The sequence below is a fragment of the Empidonax traillii genome, unplaced genomic scaffold, assembly GCF_003031625.1.
Source record: "Empidonax traillii isolate 1590-97213 ecotype Southwest subspecies unplaced genomic scaffold, ASM303162v1 scaffold477:size924519, whole genome shotgun sequence".
NCBI classification, from domain to species: Eukaryota; Metazoa; Chordata; class Aves; order Passeriformes; family Tyrannidae; genus Empidonax; species Empidonax traillii.
The window spans coordinates 13,688-39,819 of NW_020955670.1; the positions used below are offsets into that span (position 1 = coordinate 13,688).

The 26,132-nt window shown below is 36.0% G+C and overlaps 1 protein-coding gene across 1 annotated transcript in view; it reads right to left on the reverse strand.

Annotated features, from left to right (window-relative positions):
* OTOGL (otogelin like) overlaps positions 1-26,132 on the reverse strand; it is an 85,660-nt gene that overhangs the window by 8,289 nt on the left and 51,239 nt on the right. The window contains exons 28-52 of the mRNA XM_027896092.1: positions 25,708-25,864; positions 25,133-25,159; positions 22,997-23,164; positions 21,714-21,992; positions 20,992-21,109; positions 19,841-19,920; positions 18,651-18,920; positions 15,785-16,635; positions 14,917-15,094; positions 13,827-13,969; positions 12,710-12,733; positions 12,487-12,579; positions 11,659-11,848; positions 9,337-9,551; positions 7,817-7,958; positions 7,288-7,473; positions 6,585-6,797; positions 5,640-5,744; positions 5,219-5,326; positions 4,750-4,851; positions 3,370-3,474; positions 3,248-3,288; positions 2,231-2,294; positions 1,113-1,291; positions 656-760 (exon numbers count right to left, since the gene is read on the reverse strand). Coding sequence (XP_027751893.1) covers positions 656-760; positions 1,113-1,291; positions 2,231-2,294; positions 3,248-3,288; positions 3,370-3,474; positions 4,750-4,851; positions 5,219-5,326; positions 5,640-5,744; positions 6,585-6,797; positions 7,288-7,473; positions 7,817-7,958; positions 9,337-9,551; positions 11,659-11,848; positions 12,487-12,579; positions 12,710-12,733; positions 13,827-13,969; positions 14,917-15,094; positions 15,785-16,635; positions 18,651-18,920; positions 19,841-19,920; positions 20,992-21,109; positions 21,714-21,992; positions 22,997-23,164; positions 25,133-25,159; positions 25,708-25,864 — 4,143 coding nt within the window. The remainder of the gene's footprint in view (positions 1-655; positions 761-1,112; positions 1,292-2,230; positions 2,295-3,247; positions 3,289-3,369; positions 3,475-4,749; positions 4,852-5,218; positions 5,327-5,639; positions 5,745-6,584; positions 6,798-7,287; positions 7,474-7,816; positions 7,959-9,336; positions 9,552-11,658; positions 11,849-12,486; positions 12,580-12,709; positions 12,734-13,826; positions 13,970-14,916; positions 15,095-15,784; positions 16,636-18,650; positions 18,921-19,840; positions 19,921-20,991; positions 21,110-21,713; positions 21,993-22,996; positions 23,165-25,132; positions 25,160-25,707; positions 25,865-26,132) is intronic.

Genomic DNA, 26,132 nt, shown 5'->3' on the forward strand with positions numbered 1-26,132 from the left:
AGGGGAAAGACCATCCCTCTAACTACCAGTGGCTACTTCTCCCTGGAGCCATGGCTCTATTCTCCAGCATACTGCTCAGCAGGGATTTCCCAGCGCAGAATTAAAGGGCTCTGTCCCAGTTAAATAGTTTGGTTTGCTCTGAAAGCCATGGGAAGTATAAACCAAGTTATGGCCACATTTAAACTTCCATGTATGTCTATTCTGAAATACACCATCAAGATTCTGAACCCCAGTGCTTCAGTTTGCACTCTTCCTTTTCATAGTGACCAGAATGAGAAGAGTTGCCCTGAGAAGAGGGGGACATAGGAGTCCTGATATGGACTCAGAAGCTCCCAACACATCTAAATCACAGTATATGACTTAGAGTTACAATTTGAACCCTTTCCTGCACTTGGAGCATATCCAACCTTAAGTAAATTATAAAATTTACATATCTTTATAGAAAATGTTACAAGCAAAAAAAATTTAAAAAGTGAAATGGCAGGTCTTTAAATAAACCCACTCTCTTCCTATCGTACACCATAAATAGTCTCTAAGTCTGTAAACAGCAGTAAGGAGGCATGAAGCAAGACTGACAGCATGAGTTAACTAAGAAATGACTGTCAGACACCTGTATTATTATAGTTACTTCCTATCTCTGTCCAAAGACACTTACCTCATACACAATAAGTGTTCCGTTCTCTGTATGAAAAGGGCAGGACACATTTTGACACATACCACAACAAGTATGGTGACTGAAGGAAGGAATATATATTTGATGCTGAAAAGAAAGGAAAGAAAAAAAAAACAAGCAAGTATTTTTAAACATATAAGATATGGGAATTCTTTAATTTCTAAAACTAAAAATACTAAGAAAAAAAATATACAGATGGATGGATGGTTGGATGCATGGATGGGTGCATGGATGGAAGGATGGTCAGATATGTTTATGTATGCTGCTAGAAACTGCCTCTAAAAATAATCCTGTAGACACAAGACACACATCATCACTCTTAAATTCTCATATTCTTGCTGAATTAACAGGATTAACAAAAGTTTTCACTAAAACTTTTATCCTAATTGTGCAGTTGTGCTCACAAATTGCATCATTCCCGTATTTTAAGAATACTGACAGCTTCACATTGCTGGGAACAATTCATCATTGTGAAATGCATGGCATTGTATCCTGTGTTCTGATCTTTTTCCTGTAAACACTGTACAGTGTAACAAAGGTCTCCCTCCAAGTACTGAATTACTGACTGTCCCGGATTCAGTACTGTGACTTCCTGGAAGATGCACACATCATCCTTCTCTAAAATGAAAAGAAATAAATGTTACCAGAGCAGGACAAAAATCCATCAAACAAATTAACAGAATCACTGGTAAGACAAATCACTGGTAGGGCAAAGTCCTGTGCACTGCAAAAGTATTCTAACTTTTAGACTTGATTGTTTGTGGTTTGTATTATTAAAAAGAGGGGGAGGAAGTATAAAACAACTTAAGAAAATGCTACAAAATGCAAAACTGCCTAATATTGATAGTGTTCCTACAATGGAAGTAAAAAAAATTTGTTGTTCTTACTTTTAAAGTTTTCTAATATTTAACATTCAACTATTCTGCACATTACAAAATGTAGCCTTTCTGTCAATAAACTAGTATGCCTCCAATTACCCGTAGGCCAGTAATCTGTTCAAGCTGTACCATAATGTGTGCTTTGTTCCCTGAGGCAGTTTAGCCTGGGCTGCTGTCAGGACCAGAGCATACCACCGTGCAAGTGCAGCTGAAATCTAGTCTACCATGGGGTAGCTGAGTGAGGGAAGGGAGCAGAGATCTCATCTTAAGACCAGCTACCTACTCGTGTGCTGGCTGAACAGGTCTGTTGCTCTGGTGTGAGATGTGTCATTTTTGCTGAAAGTGGATTAGAAGCAGTTGCATTGCTCACACTCAGCTGCACTTCACAATATGCTTTCCATTCGCCCCTCAGCCGAGAGACTGTACCTGACTCTGAAAGCAGGGGCAGTTTTACAACACTCCTACACCCCGCAAGAATAGACACAAAATGGTTGGGCTAGCAGACAAAGCCTCATTTTCCAGAAAAAGAGTATAACTGCATAACTAGGTAGACACACATCAAATCAAGACAAAGGAGCATTTATGTTTGAGAAGGTTACTATGGTTCTATTTCTGCTTTCTTTGCAGGCCTTTTCTGCTAAAAACTAAAACACAACAACAAAGAATATGAAAAAGTTACCACAAATGTAGTGAGTGCATCCGCAAGCACTGGAAACACTACTATCTATTTTTTTAACTTCTCCCTAGGTATAAAAAGATAAAAGTTTGCAAATTCATGCACAATTACATGTAGTGCTAAGCAGACAATTTTTCCCTAAAAATATAAAATATTACTTTCATCACTTCTACCCGTTTTCATAAAAGAGAAAAATTGTAATGTACTCAAGAAACAGTAGCACATTCAGAGTTATTCAATGTATTTTTCTCTTTAAACACAAAAAACCACTTCATTTTCTGTGCAAGTGCATAAGAGCAGCTGAGTAAATAAAAAGCACTTTTTCCTGAGATAGAGTTATTTCAATAATACACATATTAGTAAAAGATTTCCTTCTAAGAATTTACTTCCAAAAAATAAGTGAAATTCAAATTTAAAACTCCTGATTAGACCTTATGTTATGCAGTCTTCACATATGGATATTTGATATGGAAAATATTGTCACTATGGTTATGATGGTAGTTTGAACATTCATTCAAAACTATTTTCCAGATCACAGTCCCTATCACAACAAACTACATGAGAAGGAAAATATTTATGAATTCTTCTATCAGCTAAATTCAATAATGTTAAATCATTGTCATCTAAAGCATAAATGATAACAAAAAAACGCATTTCTCCAGATGATATGTATGGTTATAAAACTCATTCCTCATTAATTATTTTTAAAAATGGGAACTACTTCTGTAGAAAACCTTACCAGCATATTGTTTAATGTCAATATTGAGTAGGACAATATTACAGTTGCTTTTCTTCTTTTGACATCTTACAGCACAGAAAGTGAAATTTCTCGAAGGAATAGTTGACAACACTGTGCAGACACTTGTTGGAACCACGTTCTTGAGTTGGGGACTGGGAGGCTGTACCACCCTGTCCATGTTCAGCCTCCTCACCCTTTGCAACTAATTGAAACAAGGAATATAAAGGGAAGAGTAACGGGGCCGGAGACCATTAATAAAAATATCTAAAAACACCGCTTACCAATTTACAGGTCAGCATAGTAGCATTTTCACAGTTACATTCTGAGGAGAAAAAAAAAAAAAAAAGTGTTAATCGGTTAGCTTTAGTTAACAGCTGTGACTAAGGAATAAAGCAATAATTACCACAGTGCCATTCTGGACAACATTGCCCAAGTATTTTTTCCTTCACAGGTGTCATATCATCTGTGCAAATCATAGGAGTCTCAGAACAAAGATTTTCATCACAAACTAAATGAGGGAAAAAGACACATATGAGAATTTACTCAAATTTACTTCATATTTTCCAGTCTACATTTCTTTTGATATGCTATTTTTAAAACAATGTGATGTTACATAAATTTTATTGTGTTTCTTAAGCATCTGAATTACATTTGGAACTAAAAAAATAACAAAGATTTTCAAAAGTGATTTTAGTTGCCTTAGAACATATTTAAATTTTCACAAAACATCACACAGGATTCATTTAATATTCATCCTACTTCAGAATCACTCAAGATTATAAGCAGTACCAAAGACAATTAAAATCATAGTCTTTGGAAAACACAGGGTTTTTTCTTCTTAGATAAAAATGTTCTGTAAAGCACACTCCCATAAGATAACAGGGAGCAAATACCATCCTGGGATGACACTAACAAGAAAATACTTGCCTCTCTTATCAGAGGTGGCTTACTGGGACTTTGAGAGAAGATCATACACTAAGATGTAGATCAAACCTACCAGAATTTGGCAAAAAAAGAATGCCAAAGGCTTTTGCGGAAACTTTCACCGGGGCAAAAGTGCTAGGAAAAGGACAGGACCAAAATACAGAAACAACTGAAGTAAAAATTACTAAACTCCAAACTTAGTGGAAGACAATTTAACTAACTGAAGTTACCCTGAAAGAGTGCAATAGGACAAGACTTCAGCAGCATAAGAGTCAATTTAAATTAAGCAGTTACACTTGTAGACATTACTACCTTACTAAAGAACTTATAGCACAATCTATATGTTTTATGAGGCTATGAAAGGGACTAGGGTTACACTGCAAATATTTTTCTTCTGGCTGCTCGTTGTTTGAAAAGTAATCAACCCTACTCCTTCCCCTAAAAGCCCAAAGTGCAAAGAAACTGCCTAAGCATTAATGAATGGTACAACAGTGGTACAACAACACAGAAGCTATTTTTATAAATGTGTTTAAATACATGAACAATTGTATACTTACACTCCAAGCATGAGATTCAGTTCCATGTTAATATATCAGTACTTAGATCATCATGAAAATAACTATATTCTGTTTCATGAAGTAAATAACCTCTCCAGGCTCCACTGACTAGGCTCATTAGACAACCACTGAGCATACCAAGAACTCCGAATCTACCTTCATTCGGGTGTCTTAGTCTATATCTGAAGCCCACCCTAAATGCTGAATCAAAAAATCTACACACACACAGAGACACACACACACAAATTCTGTTGTTTTTACTAAGTCTGGCAACATAATGAACTGACAACAGTTTCACTCACCGCAGTAGTAATGAGGACAACAGTAATGTATGGTATTAAGGTCTACAGTGAGAATTTCCCCTTCATCACACAAAGGAACAGGCTCAATACAGGATTCACAAACTAATCATTAAAAAAAAAAAAAAGTCAGACATTTACAGAGTTTTAAACACTAGAAAGTTAGCACACATGAATTCCATTTAACAGACTAAATAACAAGTAATATTGTGTTTATTACTTATATAACAGAACTTTCATGGATTTTATATAAAAACTTAAAAAAATTCAAGTATGATGGTGAAAATTATGTTGCAAAGAAAAGATCCCCAAACCCAAAAATAATTATTATCCAGTCACCCTGATCCATGTGAAGTCTCACTGACCTCTCCAAGAATTCCTGGCTTAAGTTACTTGGTTTAGAATTATAGTCTGGTTTTGTAAATTTTTGACTATTCCTTAATTCTCCATAAAAATATATAAGGCTTCTTACCACAGAGATGTGAGAAACAACAGGGATCTTCCTGTTTTGCTTCAACAATAAATTGATCTTCTCTGCAGTCCAGTTGGGAAGCATTGAAACAAACTGAAGGATCACATTCTGTAGGATGCGAAACAAACACTATCTTAAAAGAGGTCACCAAGACAATACTAAAAAGATAAAGAAAATATATTCTTGATCTACTTAGTAAAATACAACACCCCAAATTGACTGTAAATCAGAAATGACACAAAACACAAACATAAAAAAAATATTGGGGAATGAGGACAAAAAAACGTATCTCGTTGCCTGGTACTATTTACAGTGCCCCATTCTGTTAACAGTCAAAACAACGTGTAATGCAATTTTTGTTTCAACATACAATGCAGGTATGAAAAACTTCCCAGTAACTGTGGATTTGTATTTCCCTTACCACATCGGTACTGTGGACAGCAGGACAGGGGATGGTAGCCTACCACTAATTTTTCATTGGGTTTGCATGTTGGAATAATGGCATCACACAATGACATGTTACATTCTGTGGAATAAAAGAAAAAACAATCATTTTTGGTGTATTTAAATAGATACAATTGCAAGTTCTAAAGTTTCAGATATTTATACCATCTAGTACAGAGGTCCACTAAATAAGAGCAGCCCAAGACAGCTTAAAGTGCACTCCATACCATCATGTAGACTTTTGAGCTCAACACAAGCAAGCAGCTATATCCCTCCTAAAACGGGTATTTACTTGCTCTGCTTCCTATACATGAAGCCAGCTAAAATGTCCCACTGATTTCTCCTAAGCAAATTTAAAATATAGCATTGGTTACAGGTATCTAATGAGCAAAAGCACCACATCAGCTGGACCATTTGTTCTCAGTTTCCTTGTAGATGTTAAGAAGAAATAAGTATATTTTGTTTAATGTTTTAGGAGTAATAAGTTTGTTCTCTTTCCTAACAATCATGCAGTGATCAGCTCACAGAAAACCACATCTGGAAAACAGCAGTAGATCAGAGGACGCTGCTTGTCACACCAAAGCACTGGTAAGGAAAGCAAACAGGGTCTAATGACTGTCCCAAATATCAAGGTACTTCTATCATCAAATAGATATAAATTTATTATTAAATTTCATGCAAGAGCTTAAAAAATAATTGTTAACAGAAGCTTTAACTGGTGGACTTCTAAGAAAAAATTTATTTCAGCGAGTCAATTCTTATATAGAAAAGAAGCCTGAATTCCTGGCCCAACCAGCCACAAATACTCAAAAATTACTTCTGAAAAACGTTACCTTGAACTCTGCCTAAAGTTTGTCGGCTGCAAGTGAATGTCAAGCACTTACCTTATACTTCTGTTACTGAAAATAAGTGTGGTACATACCACAAACTTTCTTGGGACAGCAAGCTCTCTCTTCGATGACATGGACAATAACTTCTCCTTCTCTTTCACAGACTGGCGGTGGATCCTCATGGCATTCAGGTTCTACAGCAACAATGCTTCCATTTTCTAAACAGCCATACATGCAACAGCCTCTCATGGACCCATTCCAGATCTCCCCAGCAGCGCGGGGTTGTCCTTTACTATCTGTACATGCTGGAAGAAAAAACCCATTACATCCCTTCAGCACATAGACAGCTGCCATTTTCTATAAGCAACTATGAATTGCATAAAATTATTGCATAAAATAATACATCTATCAAGCATTATGATAAAGGAATCTGAGAAAGGATGATGACCTTAAAAGCCCCAAAGGAATGAATGCTTCACTATGGATGAAAATGGGTGAGGGCAAGGTACAGAACCTGCCCATGCTATTCTCCCTGAGTACTAGAGGAAGAAAAGCTTGAAAGGTATGGAACAATGACCATCATTTTCCCCCCAACAGAAGTGCATCAGCACTAGGTCTTAAATCAAAGTGAACTGAAAGCACAAAATGCTGTAGCTCAAGACACAGCTAGGCGCTGTTGAATGGAGCTCTACCAGATTCACACTCACTGAGGATTGACACAGAACTTAAACTCTTACACTGAACTGTGGTTAACATCATCCTATCTGCAAAACTACTCTGTTCTGATGTACTTACTACATTTTTCTTCTGGTATACAGAGGTCAGAGTCTGTTCTATGCAGAATGGTGCCATTTTTACACAGACAGTCTTCCCTTAAATAGGAGCAGGGAGAATCTTCATAGAACCATTTATTTAAGCATGTCTTAGCTTCACAGGGTTGCACACAAGGCTGGTATTCCTTGCCCTCAGGACAAGTCAGTGCTGCAAGGAATAAAAACAGGACATTGAGTGTTTCTGTTATTCTTTCAGCATTTCATTGTATAAATAGGTAGTAAGAAAAAATTACTGTATCACAGAAAGTATGCATTTATACTTTTAACAGTACTTTAGGTAAGCAACTCGATTAAACTCATTCATGACACTTTGACTAAAAGAATATATCTTTAGATCTTGTACCCCACTTTACCTATCCTGTGATAAAATGAGATAGTACTTAAAATAATAATAGAAAGTAATAAATTTTTAACTCATCACTAAACACTAAATCACTAAAAAACCTCATCATTAAAGACACATGGTGTATAGAATATGGCTGTAGGCTTACAACAGTAATCATCTGTCCTCCATTTAATGCAGATGTTGTGCTTGTTGCACAAAGCCACATATGCAGAAAGTGCATCACATTCATAATTCCAAAAATAAGTACTGCTGATCCACATCTTTTTGCAAAATTCCTGTGGTGACACCTAGGAAGATATTGCAATTAGGAACTAAAAAGTATAAGGACTTTATGTAATTAAAATAAATCATTAATTACAAGAAATAATACAGCCCCAAGGGAAGAAAAACCATTAGCAGCACCTAAATTAAAAAACTCCTTTTTTCTCAGAATACTCATTCTAGAAAACTTAAACAATCAGTTTTGTATGCTCATCAGAACACAGAACACAGTCCTGAGGAGATTTTCACACTACTTGCAAGAACTTTTCAGTATAGCCCTGTCAACTAAAAGTCAACAATCTCAACTAAACATTTCTGCTATACCTTCCATAAAATCCTGCTGTGAATGAATTCTTTATTACTCTCTTTCTGTGTCTGTAGGACCTGAGAGCCTATGTTACTGAGTGAGTCTAAATGCAGGTGGTGCAACCTATCTTACTTCTGTTGTTTCCACTTGCATAAGTTCATAACAAGGTGGAAGTCAGATTTTGTTTCATTCGGCCTGTTCGCTCCTGTGCTGCCCTGGTGCTACTCTCCCTTCTTGATTCCAAACTGCTTACCATTGCTTCCTCTCACTAAGTTTCTGTGGCAAATACAGTTCCTTCCTTTCAGAAGAACTTGTTCCATCTTTTTCTACCTGGGAAAAGTGAGGAGAGGTCTTGGGAATGTGAAGGAAGAGGCTCAGCTGCCTGTAATACTTTTAACAGCATTTGTCCCTGATGAAAACCAAAGTTTAACACAACACAAACTAAGAAAGGCAGGACAGCAAGTGGAAAGGCAGGACAGCCAGAAGTGAATCAGGAATCTGAATGCATTTATCTCTGAGAAGAAAGGGACACTTGAGTAATTAATCCTTTTTATTTTTAATTAAGAAGGGAAAGTCAGTCAGACCTCAGAGGTTCAGGATTTCCTCATTTTCTGTTTTGGGAAGCAGCTGTGCTGCACCTACCTACCTCTAGTGGCAATATGCATGCTACAGCTGTATCTCTATTAGAAAGTACAGTTTTCAGAAACAAATTATAATGATTTGTTTAAGAAATGCTACCAAATTCTCGACATAATAGTGACTAGGTCAAAATTTAACTGGAAATTTCTTTAGTCAAATAAGTCTCAGATTGCATGAGTCACTGTTGTATGCAGCAGAAGCATGAGACTTTCTGTTCTAGTGGCCCATAACAAGAATTTAATAAAAATAACTCTTTTGGAACATATTTGCCTTGACATGATGATCTGGTGTCTTGCCTTTAAGAATTTCCTATTAATTATTTTAAAATAAATAATTTTTAAAACAGCATAATAGCACAGAGATCAATATAAATGTGTGCATATATCTCTCCCTCTTTTCTTAATTATACAACTTTTATTTGAATTGCATCTGCAATTTTTACTGATCTTCGTACTCACTTTCTTGTGACAAGGGATGAAAATGCTTCTGTTTAACAGTTCCATACAATATGTGCAGTTATCTTCAGTACAGTTTCTTACTGGCCTCCTTGTTGTTACATCAAGTGATTTCTCAATTTCCCAACTCTTAATGAACATTTCAATTTCCTCCATATTTGTAATTATGGTCATGTTTTGCATTTTCAGGTCATCACTGGGATCTCCATTACACACCCCTGGAGGCAGAGCATCATATTTAAAGCACAAAAAAACACCCCATGTGCCTACTTTTGGGAAAGAAAAGTGCACTTAATAGGGTAAGATTAACACTGCATCAGGCTGACCCATGCAACTTATTCACCTGAGTTTATAAATGAAAGCATCAATATGTCCACTGTAGTTCCAACCTTCTGCTTGTGACTTTAGTTCTCACCCCAATGCTTAAGTAAAATGAGCAGATCATACAATACATCTAATTATACCTTTCCCAACAATTAATTAACTTTTGAGAAAAACTGCCAAAAATATGTGGTGTTGAGTGTAGCAAATTCCCTGATATGGCACCAGATTCTGATCTCATTCTACTGAATAGCAGTCAGCTCCTTGTGAGTAACTGTAGATGGCTTTCAAGTTAACTGCTTGTCACTGATGCTTTGACATGTATTGAAACTTAACTGAACATTCTAAATGCAAGAAGTTGTGAAAAGAATCTTTTGATGAACAAATTGCTTTCTCAAGAGGAAAATGTGGTTCTTGCTCAATTTATTAATAAACCATACCAGTGGTTTATATCTCAGGAACTGATCAGGCAAAGTCCTCTATCTTGCTCTGACTTTCCCTCTGCACCGTTAACCCCACACTATGCCCTTGCCTTTGTGCTTCCAGCCCTGCAGCCTGATGCTCTCCAGGGTCCCTTGTTAGAACTAGACTAGCGTGGTGTGACAGGCTGTTCTTCTTTCAGACAGCATGGAGAAATACAGAAGATGTATTTGCATGATAAGAAGCATTTGACAGTAGAACAACATCCCACTTTTCTTAACTCTTCTGCTTCTTCCTGCAAATCACTAACTGCTGGAGTTAGAATTTGTAGGGTCATACTACAGAATTGCAGAATAAACACAGCTTTTAAAAATAAAGCCAATTTACCACATAGCCACACAATTTTTTCTATTATGAGAGGGAGAGAATTGAAGAATCCCCATCAGGAATAAAACAGCAGAGAATAGGACACAAGTGCTAAAGAAGGTTTCAGACTTTCCTGCAAAATATCAAGTAGAACAGCACTTTAAAGTGAAGTTTGGATTTGTCTGCAAAGTCTTCCTCTTTGTATCTTCTCATGACACAAAGAGCAACTCTTCCATAACTATTCTATAATTCTTCTTTCGTTGACCTCATCCCACTCTTTAAGCATGCATAGAGAGGATGGAATGATACTGGGAAAAGATGCAGGGACAACATGCACCTTCTCTCACTAGATCTAGGAGAACTTTCCTTTTCTTCAATCAGAATATAGCAATTGATTTTAAAGACTTGACTTGTTTACATTTAAAGCATATCTGAATTGCATTGTTTGCTTTTAAAACTAAAAGTGGTATAAAAGATTATAAAAAGTTCATTTTCCTTTTCAATATGGGGTATACTACATAAAACTACAATGCACCAGAAAATGAACATTTATGATAGAATTAAAGCAATTCTGAAATACCTGCTTACACTTCTCAATATTATTCATATGGGCAGAGTTATAAAAAGGCTCTCAGGGAAGCCAGAAACATGCTAAATTTACCATCATTATAATTCAAGTCAGAGACAACTCAGCACAGTTTTGGACCCTAGATCCAGCCTCAAGAGGTTTAAATTCAGATTCACTATCCTCAGGAGACTTGGACCCTTTTTCTTGCTCAGCAATAAGCTGACATTGCTAACAACAGCCAGATAGTCTTTTCTCCATAATCACTGAAATATGTCACTGTCACTACCTGAACTTCATTAGCAGCCACTTCTCCATTGAAAATTTTTCCCTTTTCTTTACTTGGCTTCAACAATATTCTTAAAAACAGGCAGAAACAAGTAAATTTTTAAAAAACTATTTACATACAATGCGCTGATCACTACTTATTCTAAAAAGTAATTTATTAGCATGCAGTGCTTTCAAACAGAATGATTAATTTATTGTTATTAATTAGCATTATTTCACAAGCCCACTTCACACAGGATTGTCATCATAGCTAATGAGGGTCAAAAAGAGAGCTATAAGGACAGCTCGTCACAGACACAAAAGGGAGTTGCAAATTTCAATTGGGAAGTTATTAAATAAGAAAAAAATTGTGGCCATAGCCTCACCACAAAGTCCTTCTGTCTGCATCGATGTGTTAGAGTGTAATCCATACTGTATATCTATGATGCCTGTAACATGAGCCCACTTGATGCTAATACCAGCTGGGGTATTAACAACGTACATTGCGCCAGTATCCTGAATACTCAATCCTTCTTTTGAAAATGGTAATGGTTGAATTACAGAATCCACTACTACCTAAAATAAACCAAACACATTTTAGGGATAAAAACAGATTGTAATTATGTAATTTATATCTATTTCTATTTTATAACAAAAGTTACTTTTTTACAGCCTCTACCACATACAACAGTCACAGTGTTACAACACAGAGCTTCCCATCAGTGCCATTTCCTGTTACTGCAAATGAAGTAGGCATGAGAAACAAAACTTTTTCTAACTAAGGAAGGAATAAATCTTATTTATCATATATTGTATCATAAAACAAAACCTCATTCCAATTATTCAAAGTTATCTGTTCTGACTTGTAATTGACTAGCAGGAAAGGCAGATTAAGTATTTATCCCATCTTGGAACATTTTTGTTCAGTTTTAGGGTTTTTGAAAGTACAGTCTCAAGTATAACTGCTTTTTCAGCTTCTTTAAAATCTCTAAAGAACTTTGAAGTGTTATTTTGGGTAAATGACATATAAGTGAAGCATGGTATCAGTAGTGTATATTGTTTTGCTTCTAGGACATCATAAATTACTGGGAACCTGAACTGAAAAACTAGCCCTAACCCTGTAGTCTTTAATTTTAATTCTGAATTATTACAGTCTACAACAGAATAGCTCTCCAGCTATTTTTTAAGTCTACATACTGTTGATATATACTTACTTTTCTTGCTAAGCGATTGATAAGAATTTTACATGTGGGTGTTGTGACATTTAATTTCTTAAAACAGAGCCCTGAAGTGCTTGCAGGTGGAACCTTGAAAGAAAAGTGACAAATAAGTTTAATTACTATTGTTTTTCTAATTCTGTGCCAGTGGTATTGGGAATTTTTTTGGTATATATAACATTAATGCATTTTATAATTAGTAAAATAATAAAGTACTTACTAGTTTTCTTATTGAATTTGCACTCTGGAAAACATTAAAAAAATAGAAGTGCAATGATAATCAGCAGCATTTTTATTTATCAAAAGAAGTTGACTACTCCTTTGTCTTTAAAGTTCTTCTACAATCCGCTAAATAATTACACTAATTTAATATCTTCCTTATAAATAATAAAAAATACACGCTTACCAGCTAACGGAGTGCACACGCTGAAAGGCCCTTTCAAAAAATATTTCTTAAAGAACTACAGCTACAGACTTCTAAAGCCCATCTGCCTATGTGTTCTACATTACCATCTGTAGACTAACCAAGAAATAGTGAAGGGAGAAATTTAATATAAATTTGATAGCAGTTTAATAGAAAACCTCTAAACCAGTACACAACTGTTGCACTTAAGAGTCTTAAAATTCAAGTGTCCAGTTGCCCAGTGAGAGTAAATAAAGAAGGATGGAAAGGAAAGAAGCCTTTTGAAGTTCCTCAGCAGTAACTTGTTTATCCATGAACCAAGGATGGAAACAAGCCAGTTGCTCAAGGGCTGCATAAATGAGGACTACAGACAGTGTAAAGGAAATGTATGTATAGATTCTAAGGATGAGACTGACCTGACCTTAACTGGCAGTCTAAACTAAAGTGGCCAGATCTCCTCTGTAGGCAATGCAGAGTTAGACAACTACAAAGAACAACTCGCCACAGTAATCCCAATGCTATTAATACTTTGCTAAAATAACTACAAAATATTTTTGTGACCATCCAAAATATTTTAGCATTTTGACCATATTGTAAAGTATAAGTTTAAGGCCAGAAGAAGACTTGTGCATGGAGAGCCTGAAAGGAGACATACAGATTCAGAAGTTATGGCACCTCTTCTAATCTATATGCAACCTACATTTGAATTTCCTTATAATATAACAAAACAATTACTATTTAACCTGAGACAAAATGCTTTTATCTAGAGACCATGATTAAGCACATTCCTTGAAAATTAAATAACTTGCCATTTTTCAATGGGTATGGCTTTTATATCTAAGTTTTAGTTGACATATTTTTGCAGAATTTCGTACCTATAACAAAAAAAATTCAAGAAACTTTTACAGTTATTGCAGAAATGCAAGAATCTTACCTGATTAGCAGGACATTTTTCAATATGAGCAACAATAATTTCTCCTGGTAACTTGACTAAAATGTAGGAAGCCGTATTGCAGAGGGCAATGTTGTTTCCATCAAATGTAATAATACTCAGTTCAGACAGTACAGAACACTGACCTAAAAAAGTCATTTAATGAGGTTACCACAAAAGCAAATACAGGACATTTCTCCAACCTTTCAGTTCTAACATTATTTTCTTTCACATATACCTTCCTATAAATAAATATATATATATATATATGACCTTGTTCTGCAGACAGAACATTGAGACATAAGCAGAATGAAGTGTTTAGGTACTCAGTGGAAATACCTTAACCTACTGCTGTGTGCCCAAGACAGGGGAGAATGTTTAAAATGGTGATAATTTTCACTTAAGTCAATGTTTTACAGGCAAGGTCAATGAATCTGTACAGTTTGAGATAAAATATATGTATTAAAATAAACATATTTTTGAGATACTGATAACAAGGAACTTTTCTGTCCTATCTTGAAACAAATATAAAGTGCAATATTGGATTAATTAACCAATGACCAAATACCACTGGCTGATTATCATTAATCAGTAACTGCAAGGTTTAAATATGACTTCTCTTTAGCCTTCTTGTTCCCTTGGCAGACACTCACCTTCCAGTTTCCACAGTTTCTAAACATGAGTAAAAACTGCAATTAGAGTAACTGAAACTGGGGGGGTTCTGTCTTTCAGAAAATGCTAGAATCTTTTTTTTTCATCACAAAATGTTGAAATCTTAACCTTTTTACTGATAGAAATTCTGAAAAGTCTCAGCTGTAAAACACTGGTGTTCATGCTGCAGATGTCATTTCAATGTTTTCATTCAAAACAAAATATTTTGATTCTCTTGAATGTTATAATATAATGTGGTTGAACGTCAATTCAAATATACCAAAACATTCAGTATATTTGATTCTGTTTTGCTCATGAATAGCTCTTTTAAATTCATTCCAGTATTCAACCTCATACTCCCACTGGAAAAAACCCTTAATTTATTACTTGAAATTTAAGGATCAATACTCTATATTTTATTAAAAATAAAACAGTGACTTACAGGGACATTCCCATTCTGGACAACAACTATCAGTGTTAACTTGAACAGGCATTCCTCGAAAACCACAATCTGGCTTCTGCACATCCTTAGGGCAGTTTCTTGAAAGATTGTATAACATCCAACCCATATTAACACATACATACTGGCTACATTTGTCATCAGATTCAAGATATCTTGGCTGTCATTTAAGGAAAAAAACAACCAGAATCAGCTCTAATTTCATTGCTCTTATGAAGTCCAAACAATTACTTATCCATCCCTCTGCTCTGAGAGAGTATCAGCATATCTACCTGCCCCTCATCAGTTATTTTGGAATGATTTGCATTTGTGTGGTTGTAATAGGTGGCAACAATACATGTTCCATCTACCACCACATCCTTCCTGTTCCATCTAACTTTGGTGGAACGTCCTACAAAATGCATTATCCACTGAGGCTATGCGTTATAGTCAGTAATAATCTGAAGCATTTTAAGAAACACATAATCATGCATTCCCATCAGTTTAAAGCATATGACAAAGAAACAAATGGGAAAAGGAAAGACAGAGTGAGATTAGGCAGAAACCCAAAAATTCCATGGAATATGGCTTTTTCTGCACCTCAGTAATATATTTAGCTATCTAGAGCAAGCATATAGCTTTGAAGCCTTTTTTTTCAGGGCGATGCATCCAAGTTGTAGGATATACCAGAGCAGTGTAAGAGCAACAGTAAAACTACCTTCTAAGAATAACTGGGTATTTAAAAATATACAAATTAAAAAGAAAATAGGAACTATTTAAAATCTCTGATGTTACACATACATAGCATAACAGAATAGACTGAAAAGTAATATACAATTTAACATATAGGGACAAGTAAAAATGATCATACCACACACTCAGAAGATGTAGACATCAGTGTATGCATCATCGTACCAAAGTAAGCCTTGTCAGCTACAGCTGTTGTTTCTGAAGAGGAAGGCAGAGCCATTCCACCACTAGAATGAGATAAGCCTATTTTAGTTCTCTCTGTGGCCTCTGTTAAACTAAAATAATGTTTAATGGGTTTCTGTGTTGGGATTTTGGACCTATCTGATGTTGTTAGACCTGGGACTCCGGAAAGAGAGATATTTTTTACTGAGGTCGTATTTCTTGAAAAAAGCAAACTCTGAACTGCAGTTAATGGCAAATAAGGAAGGGAAGATTTGTCAGTTGTGGTTTCCTTTGTCTTGGTAACATTTCTTTGCTCATGTGAAGTCTGACCACTTTGTGAAATTTCCACAGTTCTCTCATATGAGGTTGAGTATTTAACTTCTGAAGCTGTATATGAGGTACTCTTCATCTGTGACAATGGACTTGTAGTACCAGTTGTTTTCATTACAATAATTTTTGGAGTTTCTTTAGTGCTCTGTGAAGCTTGAGTTACTGCAGTTGTAAACAAAGATTTGTGTGTTTCTATGGTGGTAAGAACTGAAGCGGAAGCCATATAAAAATCCAAATCAGCAACAAAAGAATCAGTGGTTTTTGTAGTAATCCTAGAGGCTAGAGTAGTGCCTGAAGTAACTAATAAACTGGCTGAAGAGCTAGGTGGTATTTTTGCAAAAATATAAGGTGCTTTTGAGGATGTGGCATTCACCGTTGTGTTTATGATCACTGGTGTAGTGGACTGAGTGATGATTCCAGCTGATACGGCTGATATTTTTCCGTCTTCTTCTGCAGAACTTACCGAAGAACTCTGCTTTCCTAGAGAAACATTAGAGATATGAGTGGTCTTAGGAGGAGGTGAAGGCATAGAGGGCTGGCTTTCTCAAGTGGCTTCAGAAATTTTAGGCATTAGTAACGAGGACATTACAATGGACAATTTTAGTGCTGCTGAAAGGTTGGTAGAAGGGCTTATATTTAAAGTGAATTTAGAAAAATCCACACAAGTCAGAACATCTATAACTGGAATTTTTGAAGTTCCTTGTGTATCTAGAGATGAAACTGATGCTTGAGTAGCAGTTATATTTTGTGTTAGTAATGATGTGCTAATGACTATGGGAATCAATGAAGAACTTTTAGTCTGAAATGTCACATAAGATGGTACTGATGCTGATAACGAGGTTATAAATAAAGATGATGACCTTGTAAGAGAAGGATCTTTAGGAATGAAAGTTACTGAACTTTGAGCCAGAGGGTCAGTTCTCAATTCTGTATCTGAACTGCTTGGGTATACTCTCTAACTTCTGAAGTGGTTATTGATGTAGCATTTAGAGGTACTACCAGTTTCTTGAGAGGGAAGACTGTAGACATAATGGATTTCATTGGCTTTTTAGAAGTGGATGACACTGAAATTAGTGTGCATTATATACTTATTTTCTCTTGAGGCTTTACTTACTACAGACACATCAAAGATTGTTGAATTGAGTAGAGGAATGGAAGCTGCAGAAGGTATTTTATAAAGACTTTTGGAGGCAACATTGACAGTTACCATAATTTTGGGCTTTAGGGAGGTAACCAAGAAATGCACTGGTATAGATATTGTGCATGTTACAGAAGGAGCTGGAGAAGTTTTTATAGGGATTTGAGAAGCAACTTGAGGTGAAGATACATTCATTAGTGGCACAGCAGCATAAATGCTGCCTTTTTTTAATGGAGATGTCTGCTTGGGAACAGTTATCGAAATTTGCACTGAAGATAAAAATGGCTTTGGAGAAAAACTAGCTGCAGAATTTGCATTTAATGATATCAGAGAAGTTTTAGACAAGGACTTCGCTGTTTTGAAATATGAAAATGTGATCGATTGAGAAAAACTTGTCTCAGAGCGAGCAAATCTAGTAATCATAGGAATTTGAGTATGGGAGATGGCCTAACTGCAGGCTGCTTAGGCTTAGAAATGGAGTTATGAAGTTGTGAAGGAATATAAACACCCACAACGAGTAAGCAGAAAAGGAGGAAGAAAAACTGTAAATAACAGGTGTTGTGAGATATGCCAGCGTGTGAAAGGATGATGTCCACCTATCAAAGGATAAGCCTGGACGCATGGACACGACCCTATAACCAATGAAAGATAACTTATGTACACGTAGACAGAGAAAAAGAATATAAAACTAAGCCTGTTGTAAAAAATGTTGTCATTGACTGCCAATCGAGGGAATGTGCGTCTTTACGTCTGCTGCATTTGTGGAGCAGTTGAAGTCAGTGCAGAAAACCATGTTGGGTAAACTGCAGTTTGATCTATGCCAACCTTGTTCTAACAGACAAAGCAGAGACAGGAGAAGTGGATGTGCTTAATGTCAACCATGGACCTAGAAGAAATACAGGTCTTATGAAAGTTACTCTGCCAGCCAGCAAAGCAGACAAAGACACTTCAGAGGATATTTCCGCTCCCTTAAAATTACTTAATGAAGGACTCCTACTCTTTCCCATACCTGCAGTCAGCTCAGAAGTGACAAAAGACGGGTTGAAAGGTAAAGTTGTTAATGCTGAGGTAGGGGAAACTGTTCCTAACTGAGAGGCTGATGTTTCAAGTGAAAATGGAACTACTGCTAGGGAGGTGGGTGTTAATAACGCAAAATGTGTTGGAATAGGACTTGCACTGAGCAGGGCTGTTGAAGTTGTTGTTGTAACAGGTAAAATTAAAGATGTATTAGAACTGACAGTATGTGATGTGACTGCTGATGCTTGAAGAAGAGTTGGAAAATATGTTGAAGAGATGAGTTTGGAAAGGACAGTAGGGCTGGCTGTGCTGTGAAGTACATTAGAAGCGTTCACTGTACTTGGTAATGAAAATGTTGAATAGGTGGCTGCATTAGATGCTTCCAGTGAGTAAAAGTCTGTAATGGACTGTGCTGACATATTCATTCCCCTTAAAGTTGTGTTTGCCTCCATGGTTATTTTGTCTGTCACATCAATATGAGTTGGTTCATTCCCCAAAGTAGCAAATGAAGGAGGTTTCTGAGGAAATCTCTCCAAGGTAGCATCCACGTGAGAGATTAACAATGAAGGTTTCATTCCAGTTTCTGATCCTGTAGGTGTCACAGGTATACCTAAAAGGAAAAGTGCACATTTCACTGTCTTTTATGAATTATTAGTAAAGCAAAACAGTAACATCTATCTCTACTCAAGTCCCATTTAAATATTAGCAGATCAGGGCTTGCCAATGGTTCCACGTTGCCCGATGATTTTGAGGACTCAGCTGACTCAACTTTCAAATTTTCTTTGCAAATGAAGTAATTAATTTTTTATTATTAGTGAAAATCTTGATTTTGCAGAGCAATTTTGAAGCAACAAGAGAATACCATAGAAAATTCAGTAAATCCAAAATAGTAAAATATTTCAAATAAAGATAAACTTTGTGCTAGCAAATATCAAGCACAATATATTTAATTCAAAGTTTGTAAAATAAAACAAGACAGAGTACTAAAATTTAATTTTAATATTAAAGAATACTGTATTCTCCAAGATAAGCAAGCAATGTGGTATCTTTACACACCAGAACTTATGAAATAGATGTTTTCAATTTGTTACTGGTGTCCTGCCATCTGAAAAGAATGAACTTTTTGCCACAGCAGTATTTCTTTCATTTGGGATCTTTCTCTTATATTTGTATAATATACAAGTATTATATACTCAAATATAGTTGTCATGAGTATAACATCATGACTAAAGGTTATATTTAACCCACAGAGAAATTAAATAATGCAATTTTTAATATGGCTTGCTTGAATGTAGAAGATGTATTTGGGGAATGGACTGGGAATGGAGTCTATGTCCCAGAGAGACAACTTTCAACAGAAAGATGTTCCAATAAAGGACTTAGTTTTTAAAAAATGGACATTTGATTAAGCCTTTCCTGGGATCTGTAGAGTAAAATATAAGTTTTTAAAAAATGGACATTTGATTAAGCCTTTCCTGGGATCTGTAGAGTAAAATATAAGTTTAGATCAGTATAATAAAATATACTTACAGTCTTCTGGATAAACACATCTATGTGTGACCTCATCGAGGATCATGTTTTTGGGACAGTATGGCATGCATCCTTCAACCCTGTAAAATATTTTATAGTCAATTCTGAAGCCACAAGGGAAGCATAAAATAATATTAAACTAATTTTCTTTGGAAAAAAAAAATAATAATGTCTCTCCTATCAGAGCTCTGAGAACTGTCTAATGTAATGGCAAACACAGAATTTTGAGGCATTTTAAGGTCAAAAAGTTATTGAACAGCATAATTCTGTTTCTAAATTGCTAATAGTCAATTCTTTTGCATAGGCTGATGAACACGATAGCTTTGGACCATTCTGCTTCCACAACCAGGTGGAAGTTTAGATCCCTAAGCAGAAAGGTTTTCCAAAGATAATGAATGTTCATTTGAAACATAAAAATGTTTAGACCAACTCTATAGAAAGTCTTTTGTTGTGTACTTTCAGCATAAGAGAGTGCAGACAAGTCCATATAATCCCATACTTTTTTATTTTGGGGTGACTTCTTAATAAGAAAATCATGGCATTAACAACCAATGTGTCCCTATGGAAAACGCTAAGAATACAAACACAGAAAATTAGCAATATTTGTAATATTCCAAATCATAAACTGCATATGCCTAGGGAGGTAGTTTGATATTCAAAATATCCTTTCTTTTCCAACACATTGTGCCTTCAGTTTTTAGGCATTTTTTCTTTTATACAAGTTCCCTCCTCTTACAGGAGAGGGCGCATTACTCTCTTACTTTACCTCCAGTTTTTAGTCTCTGTCATATAAACACCGGAAAGATGTAGTCATTTTATCATCATGGGATGCTGGTTTAGGATGTGAATATAAATCCATTGAAGGAAATAGCCTTCATTTAATTTTTATAGCTTTCTACTTAACCACTACCAGAAGCTAATCCTCTGGGCTAAATACAAACCTTCTTGTGTTGAAATATCGCATATAAACAGGACTATATACTGTGGGAAACAAGAGGCTTATTACAAATATTTTTATATGACTTGTGAGAGTTTCTCACAAGAGTGAAACAGAAAATGAGTAAAAATGAATGGATATTGCAAATGAGGTAATATTCAGGAAGCACATTACAAAAACAATACAGCAGCAATGTGAGCTTCATTTTACTTACGGAGGAAGGAATTTACATGCTATTCCTTCAGGATCGCTACATGTCTTAAAACAAGGATTAGCACAAGATTCATATCGCCATTCACAGATCCTTCTATAAGGCACAGAAGCACTAAGTTCTGAGAAAGAAGGGTATTATTTATTGATTGTATAGTCAATCAACCACAAATTTACAGCCTTATCTATACATTGGGATTTTCAGATAAACGAAAACATGGAAACCAAATAGACAAATTCTTCAGAACTTTCAAACAGGTGAGATTTTGCTCAATTTCAAGTATTTTAAGTTCATTCAAACTAGAAGAAACTTCAAACTTCAGCAATAAAAACAGCTACTCACTTATACAATACATTCTGTTTAAAAACCTTAAAAATCAGTTGAACATAGTGAAGATACTGTTGGTTGCAGAAACAATACAATTACTCAATTTGTTTAAAAAAATAAATACCTTAACCTCACTAATGACATATTAACATGCATCATTTTGTGACATATAAATTTTGTTTTGAAAGTGTAAACAAATGAAAATGTAGTTCAAAGATAAAGTGACCAGATACTGCAAAAATTACCAAATAATAGCATTTTGAGATGTAATGGAAGACTAAGAAAGAAAGTAATTGAAAATAGGTTAACAAAATTTGTTACTATTGCTGATGAAAGACAAATGCTCTGAAGGCAAGCAGAAAATGAATACTTATCCCTGGGGATTATGTAAAATTTACCTTCAATGCTAAAGCTACTGAAATGTTTGAATTCTTCTGAATCATTGTACTTTGCCACTTTAACACTGGATGAGGTGAGAATGATGAAAAAGCCTTTTTTACTGTGTAGTTCAAAGGCACTGAGCCCTGGACTCCAGAGACCATGGTGGTGGAAGAAGGTGGCTCGTCTCTGAAAGGAGGCACTCGCCTGCCACTGTTCCAACCCGATGATTTCATTGTCATGTACGTACAGAAAGTAGTTTGGTCTTTCAGCAGATTCCAGGGAAACAAGAGAGAGAGCTTCCAAAGAAGAAAAGAAATAATAATTATAGTAAGATTTTCACAGAAGACAGCTTACAATTGAGATTAAATTCTACATATTGGCTTTTAAGTGGCTCCTTTTAAACACCTGCTTTTCACAAAAAAATATTTAAGTTGGAGAATTGACAAGACTGAATTAATTCTTTTGTTCCATATATTTTTCATTTCGAAATAACATCTAAAAACCTTATTTTCCCACTGAAAAAAAATCAGATATTTTTAAGCTTCTTTCACTTTCCTGTGAAGACAGACCTTCTCTAATTTGAGGGTTTGGGAATTTTTTTTTTAACAAATTAAATTATGCGATAAAGCAATAACAAAATCTGTATTGACTTAATTGACACAAATGGAATATATGTGAAGAAGGGAAAATATATACAGAAGAAAAAATATTTAAAATTTTTTGTTGTTGTTGTATAGTCTATGTAAGCCTTTGATAAGTGAAAAATAGAGCTTAGGAATAGCTGTTCACCTAAGAAACTATCTTCTACCCTGTATGGAAATGCTGCTTACTAACAATGCAGAAACCAGACTGATCATTCTAAGCTGCACATTTTCTTGTCCAGTGAAAGTAACAAGTAAGAAGAAAAGATAAAGTAGAATTGATTTTACTGGAGACAAAAATATCCTGCATGGACCTTCAGTGTTGATAATTGCTAGATACATGTGCAAAATTTTCCAGTTTTCCAGTTATACAAACTAAATTTTTTTCATAAAGGTATTTTATTCACTTGTGGTTTTTTAATATTTCTAGAACAATCTTTGAGAAGTCAGCTTTAAATCTGGCAGTGAGATTTTCTGCTATTAAAAAAAAAAATAAAAATTAAATTCCTCCTCAGTTTTGAAGTTGACCTCTTCATCCTCACTTATTCCAGTAACTAAAAATATCTAGACTACTTTGGGATTTTAGAAGATGCTGCAAAAAATCACTCATATAGTTTGATATATATATTGCCATTAGCAAAACTGCTGAGAACACTTACATAGATCTTTATCTTTGAAAAGACCTGGAGTTATCATGAAACTGAAAATTACATTTCCGTATGCTCCGGTTCTAGGCAGAGGAAATATCCTTTTACTGGATACATTAGCACCTATAATTGTGTCATTTGCTCCAAAACTTGCCAAAATATAGGGTCCTTCACCAAGACCTAAGGGAAGAAAAATCAATAGAAAAAGAAAAATCCTCATTGCATAACATACAAAACTTAAGCCTTAATTTTCTGCTTGGTTTCACTTGATAGTGGAAACATGCATAATACTGTCCTTAACTTTAAGCTTGGTAGGCAGCTAAGCACCACACAGCTGCTCACTAACTCCATATCCCTAAAGAGAACCAGGGGGGAAGAACTGAAAAAAACTCATGGGTGAAGATAAAGACAGTTTAATTTGGTTTGGGTTTTGCTTTTAATGAAGGAAAGAAACAAAGGAAAACAATTGCAAGAAAAGTGATGCATAAAAACCTAATTCCTCACCACCAGCCAACCAATGCCTAGCTGGGCCCTAAGCAACACAAGCCCCCGTGTATTGGGTCTGGTTGAACTGGAGTTCATTTCCCCACAGGAGCCCTCACAGTGCTGTGCTTTGCATTGGTAGCCAGAAGGGTGTTGATAACACAGCAGTGTTTTGGCTACTGATGAGCACAGCACCAACACTGTAACGTTCCTTCCTCAGTCGAGGCCAAGATCCTGGGAGGGGACGCAAGTAGGCCCAAACTGACCAAAGGGATATTCCAGACCATATGATGTCAGCTCAGATATAAAAGGCCAGGAGCAGGAAGGGGGGAATTCACTGTCTCCAATGGCTGCCTGCCAAGGAACCATCACATGTGCCAAAGCCCTGCTTCTTTGGAGTGGCCGACCATCACTGCTCATGGGAAGTAGAGAATGAACCCTGCCATCTTTGCTTTGCTTTTGTGTGCAAAAGCTTGCGCTTTTGCTTTAAATAAACTGCCTTCTCCCAACCCACAAGTTGTTCTTCCACCTTACTCTCCCCCTTGTCAAGCTGGGAAGGAGAATGATAGAGCAGCTGGGTGGGCACCACCACACCCAGAAAACCTTCCTCCCAGTTTTTATTGCTGAGCACAACATCATATGTTCTGCAAATCCCTTTCATCAGCTGGGGTCAGCTGTCTCAACTGTGTCACCTCCAACTTCTTGTGTACCCCCAGCCTGCACACTGGTAGATCAGAACGAGAAGCAGGAAAAGCCTTCATGCTGTGCAAGCAGTAACTAAAACATCATTTTCATCACAAACACAAAATATATCATCATATTAACTATACAAAGAAAGTCAGCTCTATCCAAGACAAAACCAGTACTCCTTTCTACTTCTTCATAGAATTGTAGAATTGTTAAGGTTGGAAAATACCTTTACTATCATCAAGTCCAGTTGTCAACCTACACCTACCACGATGTTCACCATTAAATCATGTCCTCAAACATTTTTGAGTAAGGTAAAATTCCCTGCTACAAAGTAACTATGGAAATTCAGTAATACCTAGCAAGATCTACGTGCTGCTATTCTACTGGGCCAGACAGGAGGAGAAAAGAATCATCTCTATATGATGCTCATTATAGGATGTAAGTTGCAAAAAAAGATATATTAAAAGTCACATTCATATCATTGCATTTAGTCAAGTTTCCCTTTCCTTTCAACATCTTATACCCTACAAAACATGTGCACAGTATCCAAATATTAGAGGGGATGACAGGGGAGTTCATTTAATTAAATCAATACCACTCTCATTCTAAAGTACTGTTCTTTTTACAGTACACTACTTGTAAGACTCAAGCATAAATCCCATAACATATCAATTTCAAAGTATAGCAGGTCCCAGTTCTGAAATGTACAGTACAAGCACAAGCTAACATTATCCTAGAGCTTTTCCCTGACTTCAGCAATATGCTACATGGTGGATTAATCCACCCACACTTTGAACATTATGAGGTTCTAATTGAGGTATTAGGGATTACTAAAATCATTCAGCACAGTTGGGCCACTGACCTTTACTCATTAAAAATAGAAGCAATGTTAAAACTACACACATCAAGTCCAAGAGAAAGCCCATAAATTAATTAAACTGAGTTTTTAAAACAGGAATATCAAATACTACGTACCTTGATTGTAATATTCACAGTCATAAGCTAAAAGAAAAACAAGTACATTATTATTACAAAGTAGCAAGAGAAGCCATGCATATTTGCATCCTAAAAAGTGTAAAGTTCATTTTCAACAGCAGAAGTTTCATCTTCCACAAGATATTTCAGCCAGGGATTTTATTTCCTTAGGCTTTTGTTCAATGACATATAGCTGTATTTAAGTAGATGTGCAAGGACAGCAGACCTGAAGCATGAAATACCCCACAGCCAAGAACCCTTCTTGATGTCAATGAAAAGAAGAATGGACTGGATCTCTTTACAGCCCTACACAGAGCACTGGATGTACCCCAGATCTGCCACACAGGTGCCTTTCCAACAGTCTCTGCACTAGCACACCCTGAGCACAGTCACCTCTCTTCGGTAAGAGAGCAGATTTGGGTGTAAAAGGCTAGCACAGCCAACACACAGACAGCTTGAAAATTGTGAAGTACGTTTATTATCCAACTTCTTCTGTCATATTTGTATAACTGTGCAGCAAAAAGGCCAAAGGCCTCAGAGATGAGCTCTGGTGCATGGCCAGCCCAGATACACACCACAGAGCAAAGGAGATCGCCAGTGAATCGCTGCTCCCTGCTGGCAGCACTTGTGGGCATAAGCTGCAATACTGGTACACAAACACTCGCAGTCCCCACCAAGATTGCAGTTGCACGTATCCGTGTGACAATTTTTGATAAAAGAAGTCACATCAATCTGTAGGGGGGAAAAAAAAAAGGAAGGAAAAAAGAGGTTACTTAAATGTATGAGCTGTTCAAATCTGTGTTGCAGCATTGTCAGCAGGAGTTACACTTCTGGATTGACTGAAAGAATTAAAAAAAAAACCTAAGGTATTTTCCAAAGTTTGGGCATATCCCTACACAAAAAGTACAGTTACATGTCAAAAGAAAATTTCAATCAGTGACTACCAACAAACAATGCCTGTCCACATACTTGCTGTTCATCAATTTTGGGCAGTATATTG